The 24,795-nt window shown below is 40.5% G+C and overlaps 1 protein-coding gene across 3 annotated transcripts; it reads right to left on the reverse strand.

Annotated features, from left to right (window-relative positions):
• Positions 1-7,122: 7,122 nt before the first annotated feature.
• On the reverse strand, positions 7,123-24,623 carry gpr4 (G protein-coupled receptor 4). 3 transcript variants are annotated; one of them, XM_019861387.1, is made up of 5 exons: positions 24,573-24,590; positions 24,429-24,448; positions 11,843-12,406; positions 10,291-10,555; positions 7,123-9,250 (listed from the first exon to the last, which is right to left on the reverse strand). In XM_019861387.1, the coding sequence occupies exons 3-5, from the start codon at positions 11,969-11,971 to the stop codon at positions 8,538-8,540; spliced, it is 1,107 nt and encodes a 368-aa protein (XP_019716946.1). In that variant the 5' UTR covers positions 11,972-12,406; positions 24,429-24,448; positions 24,573-24,590; the 3' UTR covers positions 7,123-8,537. The 3 variants fall into 3 exon arrangements, with proteins under 3 accessions (XP_019716946.1, XP_019716944.1, XP_019716945.1); XM_019861385.1 differs by having other exon boundaries at positions 24,429-24,623; XM_019861386.1 differs by lacking the exons at positions 24,429-24,448; positions 24,573-24,590 and adding an exon at positions 22,415-22,614.
• Between the last annotated feature and the right edge of the window lie 172 nt (positions 24,624-24,795).

Genomic DNA, 24,795 nt, shown 5'->3' on the forward strand with positions numbered 1-24,795 from the left:
CACACACACACACACACACACAGTGAATGGCCACGAGATCACAGATTTTATAGCCATTTTTGAGGGAGTTTTTCAGTACACAATCCCAATTCATTGTACACTTTCAGTGTAGTACCACGTTTTGCCACAACACCCAGGGCAGCACTGAGCTCTGTTGGTAGAATTTCAGTGTATTTAAGAGAGAGAAGAAGAACCAAAACTGGTCCCCAATTCGTCTTTAGTCTAGCGGTGATTTCCCCCAGAGTCGAGAGAATAGATTCCTGTGAGTATGACATCAAAGCACTATTAAATTTTTCTAGATTAGGCTTCTCAACTCACTTATAGATAGTTCTTGACAGCAAGATGTTGGCAAAATATTGCTCTTGTCCAATGAAGCTCTTCAAGTCACTTCAACCTAGTTCCTTGGTTACAAGATGTTTGCAAAGCAGTACTTGGTCGGAATGAAGTTCCTCAAGCCACTTCAATGTAGTATTTTGGCACACAATTGCCACAAGACGGTGCTGAAATAGTACATTTATCGATCGCTTGCAAAAACACTTTGTGAGCTTTTGAGCAAATAATGAAGGATAAGTTCCCCCACAAAAATCTGCAAATAGATGACTTTGCAGATACCAAACCGTGAATATGCAGGGTTTTACTGCATAAGCGAATTAGCATTAAACTAGTGGATTTTCGTCAGCGAAATTATGAGTATATTGTTTGGTTGACCATTTTGGTGTTTAAATGTAAGGTATGATATTCTCTTTCGTTTTAAGTGTCAGATTTTCAGTAAACTTCAAGTAGAAGTGGCAAACAAGGTTGAAACAAGCATGCTTGGCCTCTTATTTGGAGAACTGTGCGATCCTTGACGTTTTCTCCGTGAGGTTATGCCATCATTCTGCATTACTTGACAGACAGCGAGTATGAAAACAGGCACTAAGAAATACTAAAAAGATGTGCCTTAATAAGTGACTTGTACTAAGTTTAAAGCATTTAAAGCATGTGGTAAAACTATTTAAAAGCATGTTTTTTTTTCTTACACATATGGTTTCTCTTGATTCTCCATGTCCATGAAAGAATGCAAGGGCGTGAGAATGGACCACGTGGCAGCTCATTTGGAGCCGGCATGGCCAATGGGCACCTTTTGCGTTCCCAAGCTCCGTCCAGATGTTTCACCAGACGCTCCTGCCAGCCAGCGTCGCCGCCATGTGGAAAAAGTCAAGCGGGACGGTGGGCAGTAAAAACACATGCTGGCCAGCCAGTGTTTTAGATTTTGCAAGCGGATATGGTGGATTTTGTGAGCTCCTGTTTGACACCTGCGACGCTTCCTGCTCCGCGCAGGAGAGTCTGAAAAGCACAACATTATGTCTGCTGGAAAAAAAAAGTTTGTACAGTTTAATAGCTATAGGTTAGTCAACAGAGAATGTGACAAGAAGCGTTTTAATTTGGATTGGGAAAAACGTCTGTGCAGGTAATGTTCAGTCTGTCTGGATTGACTCCCTTTGCAGATGTTCATCCTCTGGCGCCATCTGTAGGTAGCGAGGGCGTAAGCGCAACACATTCCTTTTTTCGGGCGTCCTCAGTTAGGAGTTGTGGCGATTTTGTTAATGAAAGATTATTTTTTTCCGAATAGTTTTTTTTTAATTTGTTGTCAATATAAGTGTGTTGCTCATCTAATGTTTACTGTTTTTTAGATTCGTGTATTTTAAAAAAGGCAATCTATTTTAGCTGTCAAGACGATCCATACATCCATCCATCCATTTTCTAATCCGTTTATCCTCACGAGGGTCGCAGGCGTGCTGGAGCCTATCCCAGCAGTCTTCGGGGAGCAGGCAAGGGACACCCTGAACTGGTGGCCAGCCAATTGCACGGCGCACAAACAACATTCGTGCTCACACACACACACCGGGGGACAATCAGAGTGTTCCATTAGCCTGCCATGCACGTTTTTGGAATGTGGGAGGAAACCAGAGTACGCGGAGAAAACCCACACAGGCACAGAATCGAACCCTGCACCTCTGAACTGTGAGACGGATGTACTAACCGGTCAATCAGTGTGCCGCCCTGCCTGAGATCAATGTGGTTATATTTACAACCTTGATTTTTTTGTTGGCGGGGGGGCACTTAAGATTGATATATAATATATAATCGAAGTTTGAATCAAAAATAAAGAACTAAAAGCGATCTTGAAAACCATTCAGAATAAAAGAGATATCAAGACATCAGCGTATCTTGGACGAGAGCTCGGTTCAGCGGACAGAGGTTAATCCTGCATATATTTGACTTTCTTATGGCGGTGGGGTTGCAACAGTTTTTCTAAAAGAAGGAGAAATGGCAACATTAATCACCAAGAAAATGTTTTAACATTACTTGCCTGCATTACTTAATCTGCATAAAATGTTTTTTTAAAACCTTCAACAAGTCAGAAGTTGAACAACATCCTGTCATTCCATGTTCTGTTGGACTTTTGAGGTTCTGGTATATTGCTGGCGTAATCTTCATTTTTAGCCAGATGACAATTAATCAACAATAATCTGCTTCCTCTTCCCTGGTTTGGTAAAATGAAACAACGTAATATTCTGGTGTCATTCAGGATGAATGCTTTCCACTTTGAGAGAACAATTACCTCAAATGAACTGGTTTCCTCTCTCCGAAGACAAGTGAACTGCTTAGTGTTTGTACTGGGGGTGTTGTGCGCATTAAAGTGAAACCATCAATAAGGCAAGGAGGTGAAACTCACCGACGGGACACTTTCCTGATCCAAGTGGAGGGCATTTGTGTGACGTCTTGGCTGTCCCTTCCCCCACTTTACATTTCCATGATTGTCTCCCTGCTGTGCACTCAAAGATCGATAGAAGAGTTGATGGTGAGGAGGAAGAGGAAGAGGTAGCACTCAGTGAGATTGAAAGGATGACATCACTTAATTCACAAAATGACTGATGGGATAAACTGCAGTGTGTGTGGATGCTTTTAAAAATTATGTATCAAGTACAATGGTTGAAGGAAGACATTATAATAGAATTGGGTTTTATTAGACTCACAGTATGGAAATTCACTTGCGATCCATCTACCAGAATATGTATTAATATGTCCTACGCCCGACTGTCCTGTTGTCATTTCTGTTTATGCAGTTTTAGGGTGACTGTCTTCCTATTTAGTTATTTCATATATAGTTTAAATATTTGACAATCCTGTCATCATTTTCTACCCTGAAATAGCCTTTTACTCTTTTATTAGACTTTTAATCACCATTTTACCAGCAGAAGCCTTCTTCCTGAGCACTAACATACATTTACAATATTTTCATTTTTGTTCCTTAAAAATTTATTCATCAACTCCCAACAGTCTATTTTCTCGATTTTCTATCTTTCTCTAATCTGAAATAGTTTTACCCGAGGTCTTCAGAATCAGTCATGCTGATGTATGTGGCACAGTTCTGTTCTGTTATATTGTATTTTTGTTGTACAATGGTAGTGTCTATAATTGCAAATTTATAGTGGTGCTAATAAGAGGTGGATTAAGTCTCCACTAAAGGCTGTAGGTACCAAATGCAAGGCCCGCCATGTCATTTTTTAAATAATTTTACATGTCAAAATGTTTACTGAGGACTCTATTATGCTTGTCCCTTACCTGCCAAGAGGACCAAATTAATACTAGGTCATCGCGTCATGGTCACCATGTTGACAACTCTGAGGCTGAGTTTGAAGACGACTTGATTATTCTTTGCTAAATTAAAGTAGTGCCATACGTTTCGGTTGAAAAAAAACCCGCAGACTATTTTCTTTTATGACAGAAGGTTTGCTAATGGCTAGTAGTGGAACACTAATATGCTTCTTGTCGTTTGGCAGCTAACGTACGCACTGAGGCAGGAAGTAAACGAGTTCGCACCTGTAATTAATAAAGTTTTATTTTCCTCCCTTCGAGTGCCTGACGATAGCGACATCGTTTACTAGTGGCTGGCAACTGCCAATAAAATGAGGGAGAAAAACCCACCTTTTTAAGTAAAATGAGGTTTTTTTTTGCGATGTAAATGTATGAAACAATAAACAGATGAATGAAATTAGGGCCGTGATTTCTGCATGACTTTTTTTTTCTTTTTTTCTTCGTTTTTTTGTGGCACTCGATGCAATAAGGTCGATCGCTGCTGCTGCTGCTTAGTATTATGAGAATTATTATTATTATTATTATTATTATTATTATTATTATTATTATTATTATTATTATTATTATTATCCTTTCTGTGACATAGTTTTAATCAGACACAAGATGGCGCTATTAGACAAAATTCAGTAAGATTCTGATAATGTGATTTTATTTTCTAGACGTGTTACAAGAAGAATGTGACTTCATTCCACACTATTTATGACCGTGTTAAGAAAATATTTAAATATTGTTTATTGAGTTCAAAGTGAATTCATGAGGTCAAAACAATTTCCATGGTGTTGTCTCCTGGGGTAAGGTAAACACCAAAAGTGACGTAAGACGATCTTCTTTACGGCAGCGTTTGTTTGTCCAGCATGCAATGCTTCACAGAGTACCGTGAGAATGTTTCTTTAATATGCGTGCTCTAAACAAAAACAGGTTCGCTAACAAACAGGAAGTGACGGGGTTGATTGATCTAGGCCCGTGAGAGCTTCAAGGTCCAACAGGTCGACGTCTACTCGATCGCTATCGAATGTCCAACGACCTCAGTGCATCCAATGTTGACACTAACAGACCTCATGCTGACACAGCCGAGACTGTCTCTGACAGGAAGTTGTGCTTTTCTTCCCACTAAATTGCAACCACAATACCATTCCCATGGTTAAATTGACTAGAACTAAAATATTGTCCTAGGGATCTGAACATTTGAAGAAGCTCAGTGGCCAATTGTTTTAGACTCTGCGACATGTTGTTAGGTGTCTCATTCAGTGTTCCTGTAACTTTATTAGGTAAAAAAAAAAAGAAACCAATTATTTTGAGGTGAATTAAGGAGCTTAATTTTGACAAAAGTAATATTTTTCTGGCATCTTGGTCCCAAGGAACCACGATGAAGTGAGTTGAAGAATTTCATTTTGACAAAAGTAGTGCTTTGCCACTATCCTGTGGCATCTATAGCCAATCGCAAGTTCGCAATTACTCACAGATTTTTGCATTTGAGTACTTTGTTTTGTATGAATGGCAACAGGTGGACACGCTGGTTAATTATGGATCTTATTTAAAAAAAAAAAAAAAAACAAAAACATACTGTGGATGAGCCATTTTAGTTTGCTTACCACTAGATGGCAGTCAAGAGCAACTCCAACACCAAGATTGTACTCCTCTACCAAAGAAGGGAAGCCAGGCCCAAAATGAAATCAAGAAAATTTACACATCAACCGCCCTCATTTGCTTTGAGATGCTATTAGCATGAAAGATGTCAGCCCTATGTCGCCAGTACAACACCAACCTCAAAAGTACATAACAGTTTTTTGTTCTTTTGTTTGTTTTTTTTTTTAACATGAACCGTTGACAGATTGTTGGAATTTTGTGAGTAGTTCCTCTAAAAATGTGTATTTGTTTGGGGGAGTTTGCTTCAAAACCTTTGTAGTTGAGGATTGGATCTTTTTCATTTTGTTTTGGTTCAATTAGAAAAAAAAAAAAAAAAAAGCATGATACACGTTTTGTCCTTGTTCACAATGGTATTTTCTCATACATCTGGTTAGGAAGTCCGCTGTCCTGTGTGGGGCCCCCTGTAGAGCTGATGGAAAATTGTGGCCCATACCATTGTTCAAATTGTCCATCCCTGAGTTTTATTGTCATTACAAATTTTCATACCTGTCAACATGTACGTTTTCCCCGTATTTTATACGTTTTTTTTATCATTTCAAATCATGTACGGCGTATTACGACTTTTATACAGGCGGAAAAAAATGTGAACCGATCTCACAAAGACCATTTTGGCTCAAATCCAGATCGTCTCCCCTGCTGGTAGCCAACGACAGTAGCTACAATAGTAGCGTCGTCGATCGCTACTATTGTCACGACAAACCAGCAAAAGTAATCCTCAATCGTATATTTTTTTTCAAAGCTGCGTACGGTAGGATTGATAAAGCATGATGTGCGCATGCGCAGTAAGCCTTTGTAAGGTTCTTTTGTTGCTTTGTAAGGGGAATCGTAATCATTTATAAGGGCAGCTATTAGCTGAGGTTGACAGGTATGATTTTTGAAATCTTTTTAAAAATTATTTATTTATTGCTGTTTCTGACATGCACAGTTCAATTTGGCTGCAAATAGAAAGGAAATTATTTATATAGCACCCTCAATCTGTAAGAAGCAGGGGAAAGTCATTAAAATAGGGAATCCGATTTTTTTTTCCCTGTTGAAATAAGTTAGATTTCATAATATAGATTATATACTATAGATATAGATCGTGCCTGCGGTTTGCAGTGCTGTTTTTCTGCTTTTGATCTCCAAATGGATTCTGGGTCACATTGGTCACGCTGGTAGGAGGAATAAATGGCGCCCATTCAGTAGCCGTGATAACAAGATTAAACCTGTTTGCATTTTTCAAACATCGACCCAAAATTAAATATACGGTTGCTGTTCAATGACAAGCACGTGATCCTTAAATAATTTTTCATCAGTATATGCTCTTTCTTGCAGGGACCAGGGTGGCCGCAGGGACCTTAACGAGTCTTAAATTTCACTTGAAGCCATGATAATCCTTAAGAATTACACACAAAAAATTACATATTTTGCTTTTATGAGTGGAGATGAAGGAGACTGAGTTGGTTCAAAGCAATATTTCCTACTTTGCAGAAAAAAGTCATTTGAAACCCTAACCTGATTTTATACCAGATATCGAAACACTACTTTAAAACCTTAACCCTTATAAATGCAAACCCTCAACTCAAATCCTACTTATAAATCCTAAATAGTAACTCTTTTTGGAAACCCTAAGCCTAGTTTAACACCCTACTTTGAAACCTTACTCCCAGTTTAAAACCCTTATTTTAAGATAAAATAAGAAAACCTTCATTTGTCTCACAATGGAGAAATTCCCAATTTACAGCAGCAAAAATTATGAAAGGGAGAAGTAGAAGAATAAAAAGTATATCAATAAATATAAATTATAAAATATAAATATAAGCATATTAAAAATGGGTGGGTGGGGGTGAGTGCAGGTTTTCAGGTCTGTCTGTTCAATAGCCAATTCAATATTCAATTTGAAACCCTAACCTCACTTTAGAACCCTACTTTGAAACCATACTTTGAAATATATTTACAGGGTATATAGTATTTGAAAATAGTCGCATAAATCAAGACAATGACCCCAAAGATTTGAGTCTGCGTTGTTGAGGTGACAATGTGCTTTCATCTGGTCATTAATAAAACAATGAATAACTTACAAACTTCACTTTCAAAAAAAAAAAAAAAAGTGTGTCCATGCATGCATTAAAAGTGTGGACATCGGCAGACGTGGCGGGAAAAAGTTACAGTTCATGCAAGAAGGATCCCAACTGGAATCCCGTCTGAAAGACATCAATGAACTTTCCTGATTCCTTCCAGGCAAATGTTGGTCGATCACATCTAACATCGCTTCCTCTACAACAGGAAGTGGCGTGTCCTCCGTCACCTTTCCCATCAAGCCTTCTGGTCCCCTTCGCGCTTCGGATGTGGAAATGTCCCTTTAGTACCCTACCACTGAGCTTGGTACCTCAACAGGATGGTGACAGATTTTGCTTTATCTTCGCACGCATCACAACTTCTGACACCAGAAACACAAAAGTGCAATAGCCAATTCTGACTTTGAAACCCCAATTTGTGAACTTAACTATATCATGAAAAGATCATTTGACCCCAATCCTCCTTTGAACCCTAATTAGAATCTCTCACCCTACTTTGAAATCCGGAACCTTGTTTGTTAACTAAAACCTTACCCCAGGCTTTAAAGTTTCCTTTGAAATAGGGCCCGTCCTAATCATCAGATGGGTGATTTAATCGGCTGTTATTCGCTATTTTAAAATCTGTAAAGACACTTGCTGATTTGTGACGCTTTAAAAAAAATTGTTTGTACTCATTTGCACATTACAACCTAAGACAAAGATAATGATGTTCAAACATTCGAAAAAAAAACTGCTCCCCCCCAAAAAAAACTGGCCGATTTTTGCCAATTTTTCTATGTATTAAACAAATACTGAAGGCAAATTTTCTGCCTGGAATTAAATGTATTTACTGTAGTAAGCATTAAGGGACCAAAAAAAAAGAAGATATTCTATTTATTATTTTTGTCTATTATTAAACAGCCGAATAGTCACTTTGAATTTTATTCTGTCGAATATCAGAATTGGCATTGGCCTCAAAAAAATCAGACTATTAAAGCCTAACTACGGTCTGGAATCATCATTTGAAACCCCACCTCTGATTTGAAATTCAAAGCTTGATGTGAAACGATCATTTGAAACCCGAACTCTTGTTTGAAACTCTAGTTGTAGTTTGAAGACGTCATTTGAATCCCTAATCCTACTTTGAAACCAAAACTTTCATCTGAAGCCCTGATGAATGCGTCAAAGCACATTTTTTTGTCCAATCTACAATCACTTGAGTATGCTCATCTGCAGACATTCCTCCTTCAGCGCCACCAGTTCCGTCTTGTATTCCCCGGCCTGGCTATTGTCGGCGTAGACGCACGGCTGCTTCTTGGTTGCCATGGGTGTTTCCAAGGTGACGGAGGCGGCGTTGAGCACGTCGGCCTGCGACGGCGAGGAAGCGGAACCCCTGCAGCATGCTGCCGACAGCAGCGCGGAGAGTGCCCGGCCCACGTCGTGCCTCGCACCCTCGTTGACGAAGCAGTACAAAATGGGGTCGGCCACACAGTTGAGGCTGGTGAGCGCCAGTGAGACGTGGTAGGCGGCGAACAAGCGCTCTTCGGAACTGCAATCGCACGGTTTCTTGAGAAATATCACGCTCCGCACAAGGAGGAGGACATGGTATGGCCCGAAGCAGAAAAACACGATCAGAATCAAACTCAGTGCCAGCCGTTGGATCTTGGCCTTCTCCTGACGCTCAGTGGAGACATTGCAACGCACAGCGATCAGGATGCCGCGGTAGGCCACCAGCATGGCGGTCCACGGAGCCAGGAAGCCTAAGAAGATCCGGTAGAGGTTCATCCCCGCCACCCAATCCTGCATGGGGTACTTCTCGAAGCAGAAAGTGTGGTTGAAACGACCCTGGAAGAGCTCGTCGTGGAAAAGTGGCGCTGAGTTGGCTATGATCTCCATGAGCCACACGGTGGCGCTCACCAGGATGGCTACACAAGGAGGGGGAACAATAAGACAGGTGGTCACTTATCGTGAGTGTCCCTATACATTTGTCCTTTTCACATATATCAGAGTTGGGATCAAAATACGTTTCCAATAATAATAATAACATCACAATGTGAATACTGTACTCTGAGTGGTATCAATACCAATATATTATCCGACCCATATCTGATGGTGGTATACTGTAATATCCACTATATTGTATCATTATATCAATATGCTGTATATTGTGATATGAATATTTTTTCCCAGAGTAGAGGTGGGACACAATATCATGCCACTTTGCCAGCAATAATGCCAATATCATGATATGGCAACTATGAGCTATATCTGATGTCCACGTGTCAATATTCTACTGTACTGTGTTGTAATGGAAATTATATCACAATATATTTTGCGCCACCAATAATGCTAATATACAGTGACTGTGTGGTACATCTGATGTTAGCATATCGATACTGTACCAAGAGAGGTAATGATATTTCAATATTGCTCTACTCTCTTATGATTATATATGTATGTATATGTTGATAGGTTGTCCCGCCCTTAGGCTACATTAGAGATGGAATTCAATATCACTCCACATTTTTCACATATTTTCACCGATACTGTGCTATGGTAGGTAATGCTATCACGATATCAGTTCATTTCACTGTGATATTTTGTGCTGCCCTTCAGTGTACATTATGGATGGGATACAAAATCATGAGAGATGACTACTCCATATCTGATATTGTCATATCAATACAATGATAATGCTAATGTAACGGTAAGCTCACAGTGCAGTGATTATGCCTTGCATCTGACGGTGACATATCAATACAATACGATTTGCAGTAGCATTACAATGATATCCTTATCCTATATCACTGATACACTGTCAACAATAATGATATCACAATGCAGTGAGGGATACTAAATGATACTTTGACAGGAAACAATGTTGTGACATTCCTAAACTGCATGATGGTTTCGCTATTTTGTCCCACCCTGTGTACTCCATTGATAACTACCAAAAGGGACGTACCTGTCTTGACACGTCGCACCTTAACGAACCTGAGCGGGTAGGCGACCGCCAGGTATCGGTCCAGCGAGATGCAGCAGAGGAAGGCGATGCTAACATAGATGTTGGTGTAGAAGATGAAGCCGAAGAGTTTGCAACTCTCCTGGCCGTGGATCCAGTCGTCGCGCTGGAGAAAGTAGTCGATCCATAGCGGCAGTGTGCCGATGTACAGCAGGTCTGCCACGGACAGGTTCATCAGGTACACGCCCAGCTCGTTGTGTTGTCTCACCTCGATGCAGGAGAAGGTGACAACAAATCAAGAACGAAAACGATACAAGGAAGAAAGATGCCACCTTGCACAATAGAATGTTTGGAAAAAAATCCATAGAATGAAATAAACAGTCCCACTCTACCGCTGATTATACAATACACGATAACTAAAATGATGGCAAAGGAAGGAGGAAGAAGGGAGTCACTTTCTGGCGCTGAGAGTCAGCAACCTGTTCCAGCAGCAACTGCAGATGTTTGTTTACATTCAGCCATAAGCTGCTGCGGACAACAATCGTCATCAGCTTGAGACCACCTACGGGCTGCTGGTGCAACAGAAGGCAACCAACAAAGAAGACACAGAGGAGGCGCTGCAGAAGGGTTTCCATGTAACTGACTGAAGTCAAAAGGTAATAACAACTGTTATGAAAAATCCACAACTATTACCGTATTGGCCCGAATATAAGACGGCCCTGATTATAAGACGACCCCCTCTTTTTCAAGACTCAAGTTTAAAAAAAAGACTTTTTGAATACCAAATTATTTTTTATACAGAAAATAATTACAGTACATCTGAAACAAATGATTATAACAATATATTTGAAAGAAAAAACATTATTTTGCCTCATTCAAATCTTAATATCAGAAAATTTAAATATGTAAACTAAAGTGCAATCACATTCGTAAATGAATGGCTTCTGGTTTCTGAAATGTAAATTACATCATAACTTCTCCTCAGCTGCCGGTTAACCTGGTGGATCTTCGACCCACTTTTCTCCAGATTGCCGCTACGTTTCTCCATTTTCTGTTATCTCTTCTATTATTTTCTTCTCTTTTCTTTCTTACTGCTATTTTTTATTTTTCTTCTTCGTGCTACCGCTATTTTTATTTTTATTCTTTGGGACATAACATTCTTAACCGAGTAATGACTATAGAAACTACCTATGAGACATACTGCGTTTTACTTTCTAATGTTTGAGTCTCATGTAAAAAAAAAAAAAAACAATGTAAAAGCATCCGTTGCATACGGTAAGCTTGAAGCACAACAACTGTTAAATGAATACTTCCACAAAAGGCATGGTATACGCAGTAAAAAAAAAAAAAAAAAAAAAAACGGCTATAAAGTTGAAACCATTTGCTGCCCCTTTATCCAAACCACCATGTCAGTTGCTTGTTGTCTGCAATCCTTGCTTGTGTCTTTTTGTTGATGAATCCCTGCTTATTTTGTGCTTACAGCAGCCACTAGTGGACCGACATGCACACTGAGCGCAGCACAAGCGTGTGTTTTCTTGACTTTGTCGATGCTCACCTGCATGTAGGCAGCCCACAAGGCCAAGCAGTTGGTGGGCAGGCCTAGCACCATGACGATGATGTAGAGCGTGGGCTGGAAGAACTGATCCACCTTGCTGTCCACATTACAGAAGGAGATGTTGCACATTGTCCTGAATGTGTTTGCGTGTGTTTTATGCGGCTTAAGTCAGTCTCAGCTCTGCAGCTTCCTGCTCGTCCGCCATTTTAACGATAACATGCCGTCCTCCTCCTCCTCCTGACCGGCCCGAGCCGAGGCGTCCTTCCCGTGACCTGTCATGGCTCCCGATTCCCGTGCAAGGTCCCTGAATTCATCATCATCCGCCACTCCTGCCACACCCCTTGTCAAGGCACCGTGTCCGATTGGAGGAGAAGGAGGGTTGAATGGCGGTGAAATGCAAGCCGCCTTATCGACGCTGGACCAGGCCTCGCGGGGCCTGAGTGGGCCTCATCAATCTTTTACAGATTAGTGATCTTGATGTGTGTGTGTTTGTGCATGTGCGTGTGTGTCGCTGCTGGACGTGTGATGACTTGACACAGCAGCACAGCTTCTTGTGCACACCACCTGTAACACAGACATTGTCAATATGATCAGTTTCTACAATCATTAAAATTTCGACAACAGGGCTGCGAAAATAAATGTTTGTGCTCAAGGGTCACATTTTGATTTTGAAAAATGGGCAAATGGGCCACCATTCGTAGATGAGGTAAATAAAATAAAAACTTGGTGTATGAAAAATAATTAAAATAATTCATTACGATAATAGTCATTCTCATTCCATTTTCTTGTTTATGAATCCTTTGATTGTCATTCAATAGCCAATTATTTTATCAGGTAAATTAAAAGAATGTTAAGTGCATATTTTGCAGCAACACATTTGTACATATACATATATACATTTTATATATATATATATATTTAAATATATATATAGTAATTTAATAATTAAAAAAATTATAATTGACAAAAATTGCACTAAATAAGAACTAATTAAACCACCTTTAAAAATATGTTTTCTAAAGAGCGAAAAGGCATGCATGAAACAAAATGAGACGCAATGCCCAGTATTAAGTCACAAACATACCGTTTAAAAGAACTGTATTTTTTTTAACTCACTTTAAAATATACAACTAATATTATCACGTATTATTTACAACAAAAAAGCAAATTCATTAAAAAAAAAAAAACATCATAGGTTATAATCCAGTTTTAGCTTTTAGCCTAACTGAATAGCTGGGAAGAACTCAGAAGGAAGGAAGGAGGGATCTATCCATTGATATGATGTTTCATTTCGCCAGGACTGATGATGGGAAGGGTCGAAATGAGCTTTGCAATGTCGTGTGTTTATAATGGAGTCGTACATCAGCATGTATGATGTTGTTTGGTAAAACCCGGCAGCGTTTGATCCCATGCCAGAGCTGGTCAAACAACACTCAGTCAACATGGCGTCATGTTTTCGCTAGCACAAAGCTAAACTAACAACTCAGAGGGCTGAAGACTTGTTTTCCATTATTCTTGGTATCATGATTCCAACAACATATTTTGATCTTTGATCACAGATTTGGTCACAGATTTTTATGAAAGTCTGGAATTCATGAAATTATACAACTGAGTAAATCTTTGGTTCGCGGCCTATTTCTGGAAATGTGTCTGTGAGCGAACCCCTCTGAATTTTGCCAGATTGTAACATCACAATGCGAGTAATTAACATCATACCTATAACCACACAGAGTTTCTCAGACACAGACATGATCGGCTAAGATGGACAAAGTTCCAGAGCTTGGCCGTCCAACCACTGTCACTTCAAATCCGAAAGCTAAACAAAATTGCAGTGTTCAGACAGATTAGCGTTAGCCTCTCATAAGAATGGTATAATAATCTTTGGCTAAATTGTTGACATGAGGATGAGGGGTTACATGTTCCATGAAATCACAAATATCACAATGGGAGCAATTAACATCATAACTAGAACCACACAGAGTTTCTCAGCCAACGACATGATCGGCTAAGATGGACAAAGTTCCAGAGCTTGGCCGTCCAACCACTGTCACTTCAAATCCGAAAGCTAAACAGAGTTGCAGTGTTCAGACAGATTAGCGTTAGCCTCTCATAAGAATGGTATAATAATCTTTGGCTAAATTGTTGACATGAGGATGAGGGGTTACATGTTCCATGAAATCACAAATGTAATTGAGTCGCCTCCCTCAATGTCTTTGCCCCAAAAAATCCCCCCAGCTCTTTAACACAAGTGCACAGTAGCATGTCAAGGCAGCTACATTGCTAGCATAACATGTTTATGATGCAGTATTGCCAAAAATGAAATGTTGACAATTTGATGTTTTATGTTTGGGTATTTACAATCAATTAAAAACTACGAACTACATTTTGCGTTATGTCCATGTACGCTCTGGGCTCTGCTTCCGCTCGTAAAATACGTTTAATCTTTTTACATAAAATAACACCTCAAATCATACTTGGCTCTGATAGTACCACTATAATTAATAACATTCAAAAATACAGTAGCATAGTAGACCTTAGTGTTCTTAAAAAAAACATTTCATTCCTAAAAAAAAAATGCATGGACAATATTTTTATGTAACTACATGTTGTTGTACTTTTGTTGTGGAATCGCAAGACTCACACAACAGTGGGGGTGGCCATCTGTTTCTCCCCCCCCACCAAGAGGTCTTCATTGTTGACACGGTCGGTCAACAGAAGAACAATGCCATCAAACAGCCTGAAGTATAGCAGAAAATCTTTCAAGATCGTGTGAATTTTAAAGGCACCAACAGTGCTAGCCTTTCCCATCTTTGATTGCGTCCTCAAACGCAACAGAAAGAAGAAGAAACTGCACAGAGTACACTTGAAACACAACTCAGAGAGGTTCAAGGAGCAATAATGTGCAGGCAGGTGTTCTGTGCCACTTACATAACTAATGGGTCAACTGGATTCCTTAAAAAGACACCACTTGATTATAATACAGTATTATGCAGCCTCCAGTCAGGGTGGTGGCAATGTCTCATGCTTTGCTGCCATCTGCAATCATGGGGTTCTCCACCATTATGCAACATTGGGGCCATGCAGCACTCAACATCTGCTGATCACAAGATCTTGTCTCGGGGCTTGAGCATTACTATTTTGTCGATGTCATTGTGTGGGACAATGTGAGCTTTACTATACCATCCAGGTCCGGCCAGTCATTGGTACAGCTATGCGGATGACACATGGATTAAAATCAGAAACCACACACACACTCACACACGTTTTTTTTTTTTTTTTTTTTTTTTTTTTTTCTCAGACCACCGAGTGGAACACAAATCAGGTGTTATCAGAACACTACACCACAGAGCTGATAATACTCCAAGCAGCTCACATGCCCAAAAAGAAAGCACTTAAAACCTGTGGTTACCCCAGGCGGTCGTTTGTAAAAAGTGGATCTAGTAACAGAAGGCACAAGAGTGATGTGGATGAGAATGAAAAGAGTGATCGACTCGTTCCATATGTATCAGGTCTGAAAGAGTGTGAAGGATTTTTAACCAACGTAACAGTCCAGTACACTTTGAAGGTGGAAACACCTAGACGAAGGCTGGTTCCTTCCATAGACGGGACACCACATACCCAGAATGACAATCTGGTGAGGAATCAGTGAGGAACGCACTGATGTATATATTGGAGAAACCAAAGAACCACTGAGCAGGCACATGTCATGACATAGAAGCCCTGGGACAAAAAATGTACATATTCTGGACAGAGAAGACGGATGCTTGGAAAGAGGAGTAAGGAAAGGCCATCCATGTTAAGAGTGTGTGTATGTGTGTGTGGGGGGGGGGGGCTTACAAGAATGAAGTCTTACTAAAAAATGACTATTGTGGGGAAATTCAGCAAAATGCGAACAAGCAAAAATTGAAGACACCCGTGAGCTCTTTTAAATTGTGAAAAAAAAAAAAACGGCATATGTCGCCACATGACTAATACGTTGGCCACTGGGCTGGCCATCCTGTAAAGGAACTCTAAAAAAGCTTTCAAGGATCAAGCATGTCAGCAATGTACGATCTATAAATAGACATGAGCAGACTCAGGTGCTGAGGTTAGACTTGACTGGAGAGTCAAACAAAGACGGGAAGTCCAGCAGGGTTGCAAGGAAGTGAGACCTGACTGTCTCACTCACTTTTAACACAAAGAACCCGACCTTCATTGGGACCTCGGTGACACAGGTGAACCACACTACATTAGCTAAGCGCTACTTAACCCACAAAAGGAAGTAAACAGAAACCAAAACACAGTCATCGTGTCAAAGGGTGAAACAGCGCCCCCCTCAGGCATCAAACAACATATCAGTAATGGCAAGACCAGACTGTACTTGTATTAGTGAAGAAATGTAAAGTATTGGTATTGTGTCAGCCTTTACTTCACTTGTAAACAATGTAAAATATCAATATTGGTGTTGGAAGCAACAGCTTAGATTTTATTTCAGTATCAGTCAGGAAATGTGAAGTATCGGTATCATATCATCTGCAATACCAGCTTCCTGGTATCAATATTTGTATTGACAATAAAAGCCTTTATTTAAGTTGTACCTGTAACTAATTGTGAAGTATTGGTACTGATACCGGTGATACCAGCCTCTCTTTTACTTGTATCGGTAAGGATTTGTCATTTATTAACATTGGCAAGATGAGCCTTACGGAAATGTAAAGTTTTGGTATCCATATAAAAATGAATATAAATGTACTGATTATGGTATCAGTGATACAAGCCTCTATTTTAGTTGTATTCCTAAGGAAATGTAAACTATCGGTATCAATGTCAATGTCGGTAAATATGCTGGACTCTATTTTATCTGTATCAGTAGCTAAATATAAAGTGGCGGTGTCACATAAAGTGTCTATCCATATCGATACATGTGATACCAGCCTCTGTTTTAATTGTACATGTTATAGAAACCGCAAAGTATCTTTCTCAAGAGTGTGTCGTTGGTACCAGCTTCTTTCTTACGCTTATCGTTCTCAGCAATAACAGCATCATATTTACTTATATCAGTGAGGATTTGAGAAGTATCAGGGTAAATTTCAGTATTGGTGATTGGTAAGGAACAGAAAGAAAGAAAAAATATCAGTGTCAGTATCGGCAATAACAAACTCTACTTTACTTGTACCAATAGGAAAGAAGGGATGTACTTGAATGAAGATAAATAACAAACATCTGCAGCCAATCGGAGCAAAGCAAACGGTCAGCTGACTTCACGCGTCAGGTACTTCGCATAGGAGTCACAAATGTTTGCAGCAAACTCCATCGTGTTTCAGTTTTAGGATTTAATTGTGTTACCATGGGTGGATAAGTCTATACTGAGAGGTACGTGCATGTCAACACCCACCACCGCCACCACCATCTTGCCTTATCATGTTAATTCTCAACAATAACACCATTTAGAAGCAACTGTGCGGTAATAATGTGCGGATATTCTCCACGTGTGTGTATGACAAAAGCATGTTTAAATAAAGATTCTGAGAAAACACACACATACACACACTCCTTTCTTTCCTTCCTTCTTTCCTGTTGGCTCACATAAAACCCTGAAAAGGCATTTGTGGAATTTCAGGTGCGGTGCCAGACTGAGAATGAAAACATAATGACATCAGTAAAGTTTTTGAAGGTGTCACTTCCTGTGTGGAAGTCCAAACTCTGGGCAGAAAGTCTGTGGCCAAATGAATAATCAAAATATCAGGAAGAGTTGTCAGGATGATGTAGTACAATTGCTGGCTTTATTAATCTCCTGACAAACAGGCCCGAAAATTCACCAATGTTTACAAAAACTTGCATTCCGGTGAAACTTTGTGGGGGTTTTTCAGAGGTCCCCAACACAACCGTCTAAAACTCACTCAAGTCGTTCTCACTGGGTAGCGGCCTTTGAAAGTTAGAGAAAATCATCTCCTGACACCTGTTTCTCCAATTAACATAAAATTGGTTGTACAAAAGAGGATGAACGTCGTAAAGTCTCAAGACCCTCTTCCTGAAATTGACCAGGAATCCCGCCGGTTTGTTTTGAAGCAGCAATTTTGAGTGAATTCCCATTCCTGTGGAAAGTTCCGAAAAATTAAGCCCCGCCACCAGTCTATAGACACAAAACTGGATGCAATTGAGTTGCGTAATACAAAAAAAGCCTCAAGTACCCATGCCTGAAATGTAACAGGAAGTCGGCCATTTTGATTTAAAGCACTGACTTTACAATGCATGGTAAAATTTGTATGGCACAAGTTTTTATGGGTCAAACTTAAAAAGAAAAAAAACGAATATCTCAAAATCTAAATCAGTAACAAAAATACATTTAGGGACACACAAAGCCATCCCTGATCAAAATTTTCTGTTGTCCAGTGTCATCTCGTATTGAATGTTAGCTCTGTGGTGTAGTGTTCTGATAACACCTGTCATTCAAAATAGTACATTAAAGAAGTACCCAGTTAGTGCAACCTGCACGAACGTGCAGGTTGCAAATAGCGGGCAATCATTTCACACACAAGTGGAAAACCCGTTACATATCTCGCAAGCCTGAAAATGAACGACTTTAATAAATATCCACCTTTTGCTTCATTATCTCATCTCACTGTGATCAGATAACCGTGTGCGTGTGTGTGTGTGTGTGTGTGTGTGTGTGTGTGTGTGTGTGTGTGTGTGTGTGTGTGTGTGTGTGTGTGCGTCAGCAAGAGAGATGATGTATGATATCTAGAGGGTCATTTCATTTCGCTTGTAGCATCTGATTTGTTGGCTGAACAAGAGCAGCCAGCTTCCTAATAAACAGCAGACACACCCACTAAGGCACACACACACACACACACACACACACACACACACACACACACACACACACACACACACACACGCACACACGCACTCACGCACTCACGCTTGCAAGTACAAGACAACAAACATGAGCGGCGTCTGGCAAAAAGCCGCACCTCAAACAAAGGACGTGAACCTGAATGGAAGGTTACACAATGTTTTGATGCTCAACATGAGGCGAAACTTGAGCCTTTTGACCACAAAAATATCACGTGAGAGAGACCACGAGAAGACCCCAACAAGGGCAAGTCAATTTTGGTGGGCATCAGGCTAACAATACTTTTCTAGTCTAATCCCCTCTACCCTGCGTTGTACTTGTGTTACAATGATATGATAGAATGTGGTACAATAGTGTTGTGCTTTTTGTGTGCGTGTCAATGTGCTTCCTCTCTCACTTCCTGCGTTCTGTACTTTTGTCTGATTGGTCGCTTTTGTTGTGGTTGTGCATGATGACAGACGTGGTCATGTTTTTCCTCTTTGCATTCCCGTTGCAGTGCAAGACCTCACTCATTATTGATGCAATCTGATTTACTGCTAGCCGCTTAATTATGCCACGTAGTCTCGTTCGTAGACAAAAATGAAAGAAGAAAGCAGCACTAAAGAGGCCCTCTTACACCTTTTTCATGGCAAATACTCAAAATGATCATCAGATCATGTGGTGTGAAGGAAAAAAAAGCTGTTTGGGCAGATTAAATTGTACGAGCAATGGAATTAGCCCAAAATGGCTGTTTCTAATCAAAATGTGGCCACTTCCTGTTGAAATCCTCGCATTGATCCCTGACACTTTTTCTTGTGTCCTCTTGCTAGAAACATGTCCAACCAATTTCACGGTGGTACTGGTCTGAGGGACCGATTTTTCAAACTTTTCAAGTGACGCTACAGGGTGAGCTTTGGGCGAGTCCTTTTTTTTTTTTCTTTCATTTTCACCAGAATTTGACCTTCCTTACACATAAAAAAAATAAGATCAACTTCTGACCTTTTAAAAATATAATAATGAAACAAAACAAACAATATATATACTGTATATATATATAAAATTCAAATATTTTTGTATAGCAGGGTTTGGGGAATGAATCAAGACTCTGGTTGCCAGTTGGTCATCCGGGTCTAGTATAAGTGCTTCAGATTTGGTGGCAATCAGACAAAATCTCTCGTTGGAGTTTGTCAAGGACCCTATAATGGCCTGTTCTAAGCAAAATGGCAGTCTTTCTTTTATCTTTTCAGGCTTGGCTTCTTGAGACATTTTTGTGGGTCTAGTCATCATGAACATCTCGCTTTGATTGACAAATTGTCCCCCCCATGAGAAAAAAAATCATATGCTGGCATATTACCAGTTTGGTGTTGGAAGGCAAGTCATCCACCTTGCAAACAACTATGCTTCGCCCACTCACAAAGACTTGCCAAGACAAAGTTTGTCTTGACAAAGTTTGTCTTGGCAAGTCTTTCCCGGGAAGCGGTCAAAATTACCCTATAATGGTGGCTTCGAAACAAAATGTTCCATTTCGGGCTTGGGACCTTGAAACTTTTTGAGGCATCTAATCATGAGAGGCAGGACAACCAAATTCTCATGTTGATAGAGGGGGGCAGAATTTTCCATGGCTGAGAAAGGTTTCCTGTGGGATGCCAAGAACGAAAATATCCAATACTTTTAATTCGAGTCAAACTTCTTGATAAGATTTAAATGTAAGCTCTTAACATGATTGACAGCAAACAATTTGCGTTTCCGAGCATCTCCGTTAGCTGAATACATTTGTACCCGCTATAAATACATCCCATTAAAATAATTTGTTTTGTTTCTTTCAGAGGCTTATTAAAGTTTCATTGACTCATCATTGATGCTTTTCAAACAGCAGAAGAAAAGACATCAGCAGTCAGGAATTTCCCCATGCTGGATTTCCCGCATCACGGGACCCATTTAGGCTTGATTACTAATTTTTATCGTTCCACAACTGTGCAGTTGCGTAACTAGAGGTCAGAGGTTCTTGAAATAATTCATCGAATTCAATGAGAGTTGACATTTAAAGACCACCCACGTCTCCTCGACTTCAACGCAAACCGTTAACCTCTCGTCTCTTGCAATTAGTAAGACGTCGAGTTGATGTCATATCGCCGTGGCAACAAAGCACTCCAGCCACCAGCTCGATTTTATTGACGTACAGCCGTGTGAAAGAGGAGAAATATTGCCGTTAAAAGCGAGTTGACACAATTGGACATGAAAGAGACAACATTAACCCTTTCGTGTGCCCTGTAACCTGATAACATGATAAGCTGTCCACTGTAGTAACCGCTGTCACTGAAAGGGTTGAAAGGGAGTCGCAGCTTTCCTCCAACAGGACGTCAAAGGGGCAGTACATGAAGTAACGGCTACTTTTTAACGGGAAATAACGACTTGGAATAGCTCTTGAAAAGGAAGTGACAACTCTTGTCGACCTGGAAGTAAGGACTCTGCTCAAACAGTGAGGCCTCAACTTAAGTCTCTTATTTGCTACGTTGCTAGCTCCTCGCTCCTCAAAAACAGTGACGCGACCGGCGGAATTGTTCCCACGCCGCCATGAGGAGCCTTGTTTTAAATATCCATCGAGGAGCTTCCCATAGGCTAGCTTAAATCGAAGGGATGTTTGATGCATACACTCGAGAAGTCTTTCAGCTCCTCGTCGGTGACTTTGGAAAATAGGCGTGAACCAGCTGGATGCAGGATTTCAAAAGAAAGAGTTAAACTATGGGCTCGTCTTATTTGTCTGATTGCAGGTTTCTAGGTCTTCGCTGCTTTGTTTAGATGCTAGCGCCTCCCCCCAGAAATTCCGTCCAGGAAGGAGGAGATTGACTGAGGAGCAAGGCGGGAGGAGGTAGAAATGCTTTAGGGAAATGAGATTCGTTTTAATGGCTGCAGCTGGATGCAGGATTTCAAAAGAAAGAGTTAAACTATGGGCTCGTCTTATTTGTCTGATTGCAGGTTTCTAGGTCTTCGCTGCTTTGTTTAGATGCTAGCGCCTCCCCCCCCAGAAATTCCATCCAGGAGGGAGGAGATTGACAGAGGAGTAAGGCGGGAGGAGGTAGAAATGTTTTAGGGAAATGAGATTCGTTTTAATGGCTGTTTTTTGTTTTTGTTTTGTTTTTTTTTTAACCTCATCCATTTGCGAAATCACACATGGGCATTGAGGGCCAGATTTTCCTTCTCATGCCTTTCAGGGGTGTCAAACTCATTTTTGTCGTGGGCCACATTTTAATTGCCGTTTCCCTTGGAGCGCCGTTATGACTGAAACCAAATTAAAAAAAAAGTCAATAATAACGGTTTAATCAACTATTGTTTTAAGTTACTGTCATGAGGGGTTTGGTTACAATAAAATGTTTACAGCATGTCTCTTATTTATTACATAGGAGAATTTTTAATTTTGGTCGATATTTTAGCAAGCATCGTAGAAGTTGACATGTTTGATTTGCTTTCGCGGGGCACATAAAATGATGTGGTGGGCCAGATCTGGCCCCCGGGTCTTGAGTTTGACACCTGTGCCTTTGATGCTCACTGAGCTGAACTCTCATGTGACATCACGTGTGATGATGCACCAAAGTCCAACTTTTCTAGAGATTTTCCACCATACTTGACACTATTTTGAATACAAAACGATTTGATGGAGGAGAGGAAACAAGTACGTCCTGGTGACTTCCTGTCCAGGCGTCATGGAGATGGAGTCATTATGCAATAGTAAATAGTTGGTGCTGCTTTTATCTAATCACCAATGAGAGACGTGACGTAATCACATCTGGCTGATAGTCTTCCCTTCCCATGACATCCTCTGGCGTTTATCTTCATGTTCCATGCAAGAACTGGGGCCTTAGAAAAGGTGGAGAGAATTTTGAACGGTCGCGAAATGAAAGAGGCCCCTAACATGTCAGGAAAAGCTTCCTAAAACATAACTTTGAAATGATTTTATCTTACTCTCATTTTTAGATCACAAAATTGCTGGCATTTGAACACCGTCTCTCTTCTCATCATTTCTTTTTCCTAGCTGTGAGGCTTGTTTGTCTCTTCTCGAGCATTCCAGTCACAAGTCGCTGGTGGATGGAGCAAAAAAAAAAAAAAAAATCTCGCATGTGGACCGCAGACGTCTGTCCGGCTTGGAGGTCGCAGCTCCAATTTCACAAAGCATCCTTCCTGCCGAGTGGAGATGTTTCTTCCTCACGTTTGATTTGCTCACATTTTCAAGTTCTCGACAATGTATATTGGCGTCTGGATTATTTTGCCTTTTTCCTAAAACAAATTAAAATTTGTTTATGTTTTTATTCCACTTTTATGCCATATTATATTGTGATGTTTTCAACTTATTCGCTAAAAACAAACCCATAAAAAGTATATAAAATGACATGAGTTATTTCCGCGGCCCTCCGTACTCAAGAGCAGCGCTGTAATGTTTGACATCGATTTGGTCCAAGGATGAATCAACACTAATGACGGAAAAGCCAGCCAATGAGGTGAGACTTCCAAAACCAGGTCTCAACAGGAACAGTAATACATGCTGACTCCAGTGCCAACTTTACATTCTTACGACAGAGTTTGAATGTGGTCATTAGCTTTGTTTTGTATTTCTTCCTATCAATTAAGCGGAGGAAGAAGTCAATGGCGACGGTGCTAACTTGAGGACAAAGACAAAGCAGAGAAGATTGGGGGGGGGGTGGTGGAGCAAACAGGAATTCTGGAGGAGGAACTGAGCAAGCATTGTTGATTGTTGGGAACGTCGGGAAACATTTGGGATTGTCAGACAAACGCGCGCTTGGCGTTGTCTTCTGCTCGACTTGCTGGACGACATCATGCGAATGATATTTAATATGCCATCTGTAAAGGGTTACAAATGTGGCAGGCGGTAGGAAACAAAATAAAAAAGGATGGTTAAAAAGAAGCAGAAATGTCAGGAATGAAGGATGCTATTAAAAGGGGGGGTGGGGACGTCAGCGACCAAGCGACTATTTCATTGTACGAGCAGCATCTGACAAGTTTCACACCGGCGTTGCAGCGAGCAAGCCAATCGATGGGTGGCTTTGCAAAGTGTCGTCCAGTTTGCAGTCCGGCTTGTTTGTATTCATAGGTGGCGGCCTGTGGCGCTGGCAGCAAACTCTTTTTGTGATTGTTGTGTGGACAAGTTTTCGTTTCAACACACACACAAGAGGTCCAGATGAGGAAGATTTGTGTCTTAAAGTGACAAGACTAATCCGAGACTCAACACAGAACTGGTTTGTGTGCCACAAGTGCATTCATTACAATAATTAAAAACCCATTTGCCTCCATTAAACATTAGGATCCTTGTCAAATGGGCTTGCTTGCCGTCTCCGCGTATGTTTGAAACACAATTTTAAAAAAGGAGAAAATATATATCGTATAGTGCTGTTATTATTATAAGATAAGAAATCCTTTATTGGTCTCACAATGGAGAAATTCCAATTTACAGCAGCAAAGTTATGAAAGAGAAAGTAGAAGAACAAAATATAGGAGCTGCTGTAAAGGCAGCCACTTTCGCAACGCCATCTTGAAGTAAATAAAAAACAAACAAAATAACAAAATATATTATTTAAAGCAGAGTACATGGCAATCGAATAGGACCAATATGGGCATGAGAAAGCTAAAGTGCACATTAAAGAATAGCAATATGTAAACAGATGTGAATGGGAATAACAGCAAATTAGCCGGTGGCATCATTTAGAAGGCCGGATGAGTGGAAGGATGAATAGACAAATAAACAGAGTTTGTACTACTCACGTTGACTCTTTTGTCCACCTCTGAAAAAAGAAGCAAATGGAAAAAAAAGCAAGCTGCAAAAATCCAACAGAGGTAAAGGGGGGGGGGGGGAGTCCAACTATTCACCGTGGGTAAAAGTGAAAAGAATGGAAGAGTAACACGCACAACAGGCAACGTGAGCCGAGCGGTGACCGCCTGCAGACTGACGCGAAAGAGAAACGGGGAGGGAGAGAAAGAGGGAGGGGGGGGTGATGAGGGTGAGAATGAGTGAATGAGGGAGGAGGCGTAAAACAGCTGCCACACGACATTACTTCCTGTTAAGAGCCCGGCCTGCATGTGCAACCTTCTTTACATTCGACACATGCTATACACGTGGACACACACTCAC

Source organism: Hippocampus comes, unplaced genomic scaffold (genome assembly GCF_001891065.2).
Source record: "Hippocampus comes isolate QL1 unplaced genomic scaffold, H_comes_QL1_v1.1 scaffold122, whole genome shotgun sequence".
Classification (NCBI taxonomy): domain Eukaryota; kingdom Metazoa; phylum Chordata; class Actinopteri; order Syngnathiformes; family Syngnathidae; genus Hippocampus; species Hippocampus comes.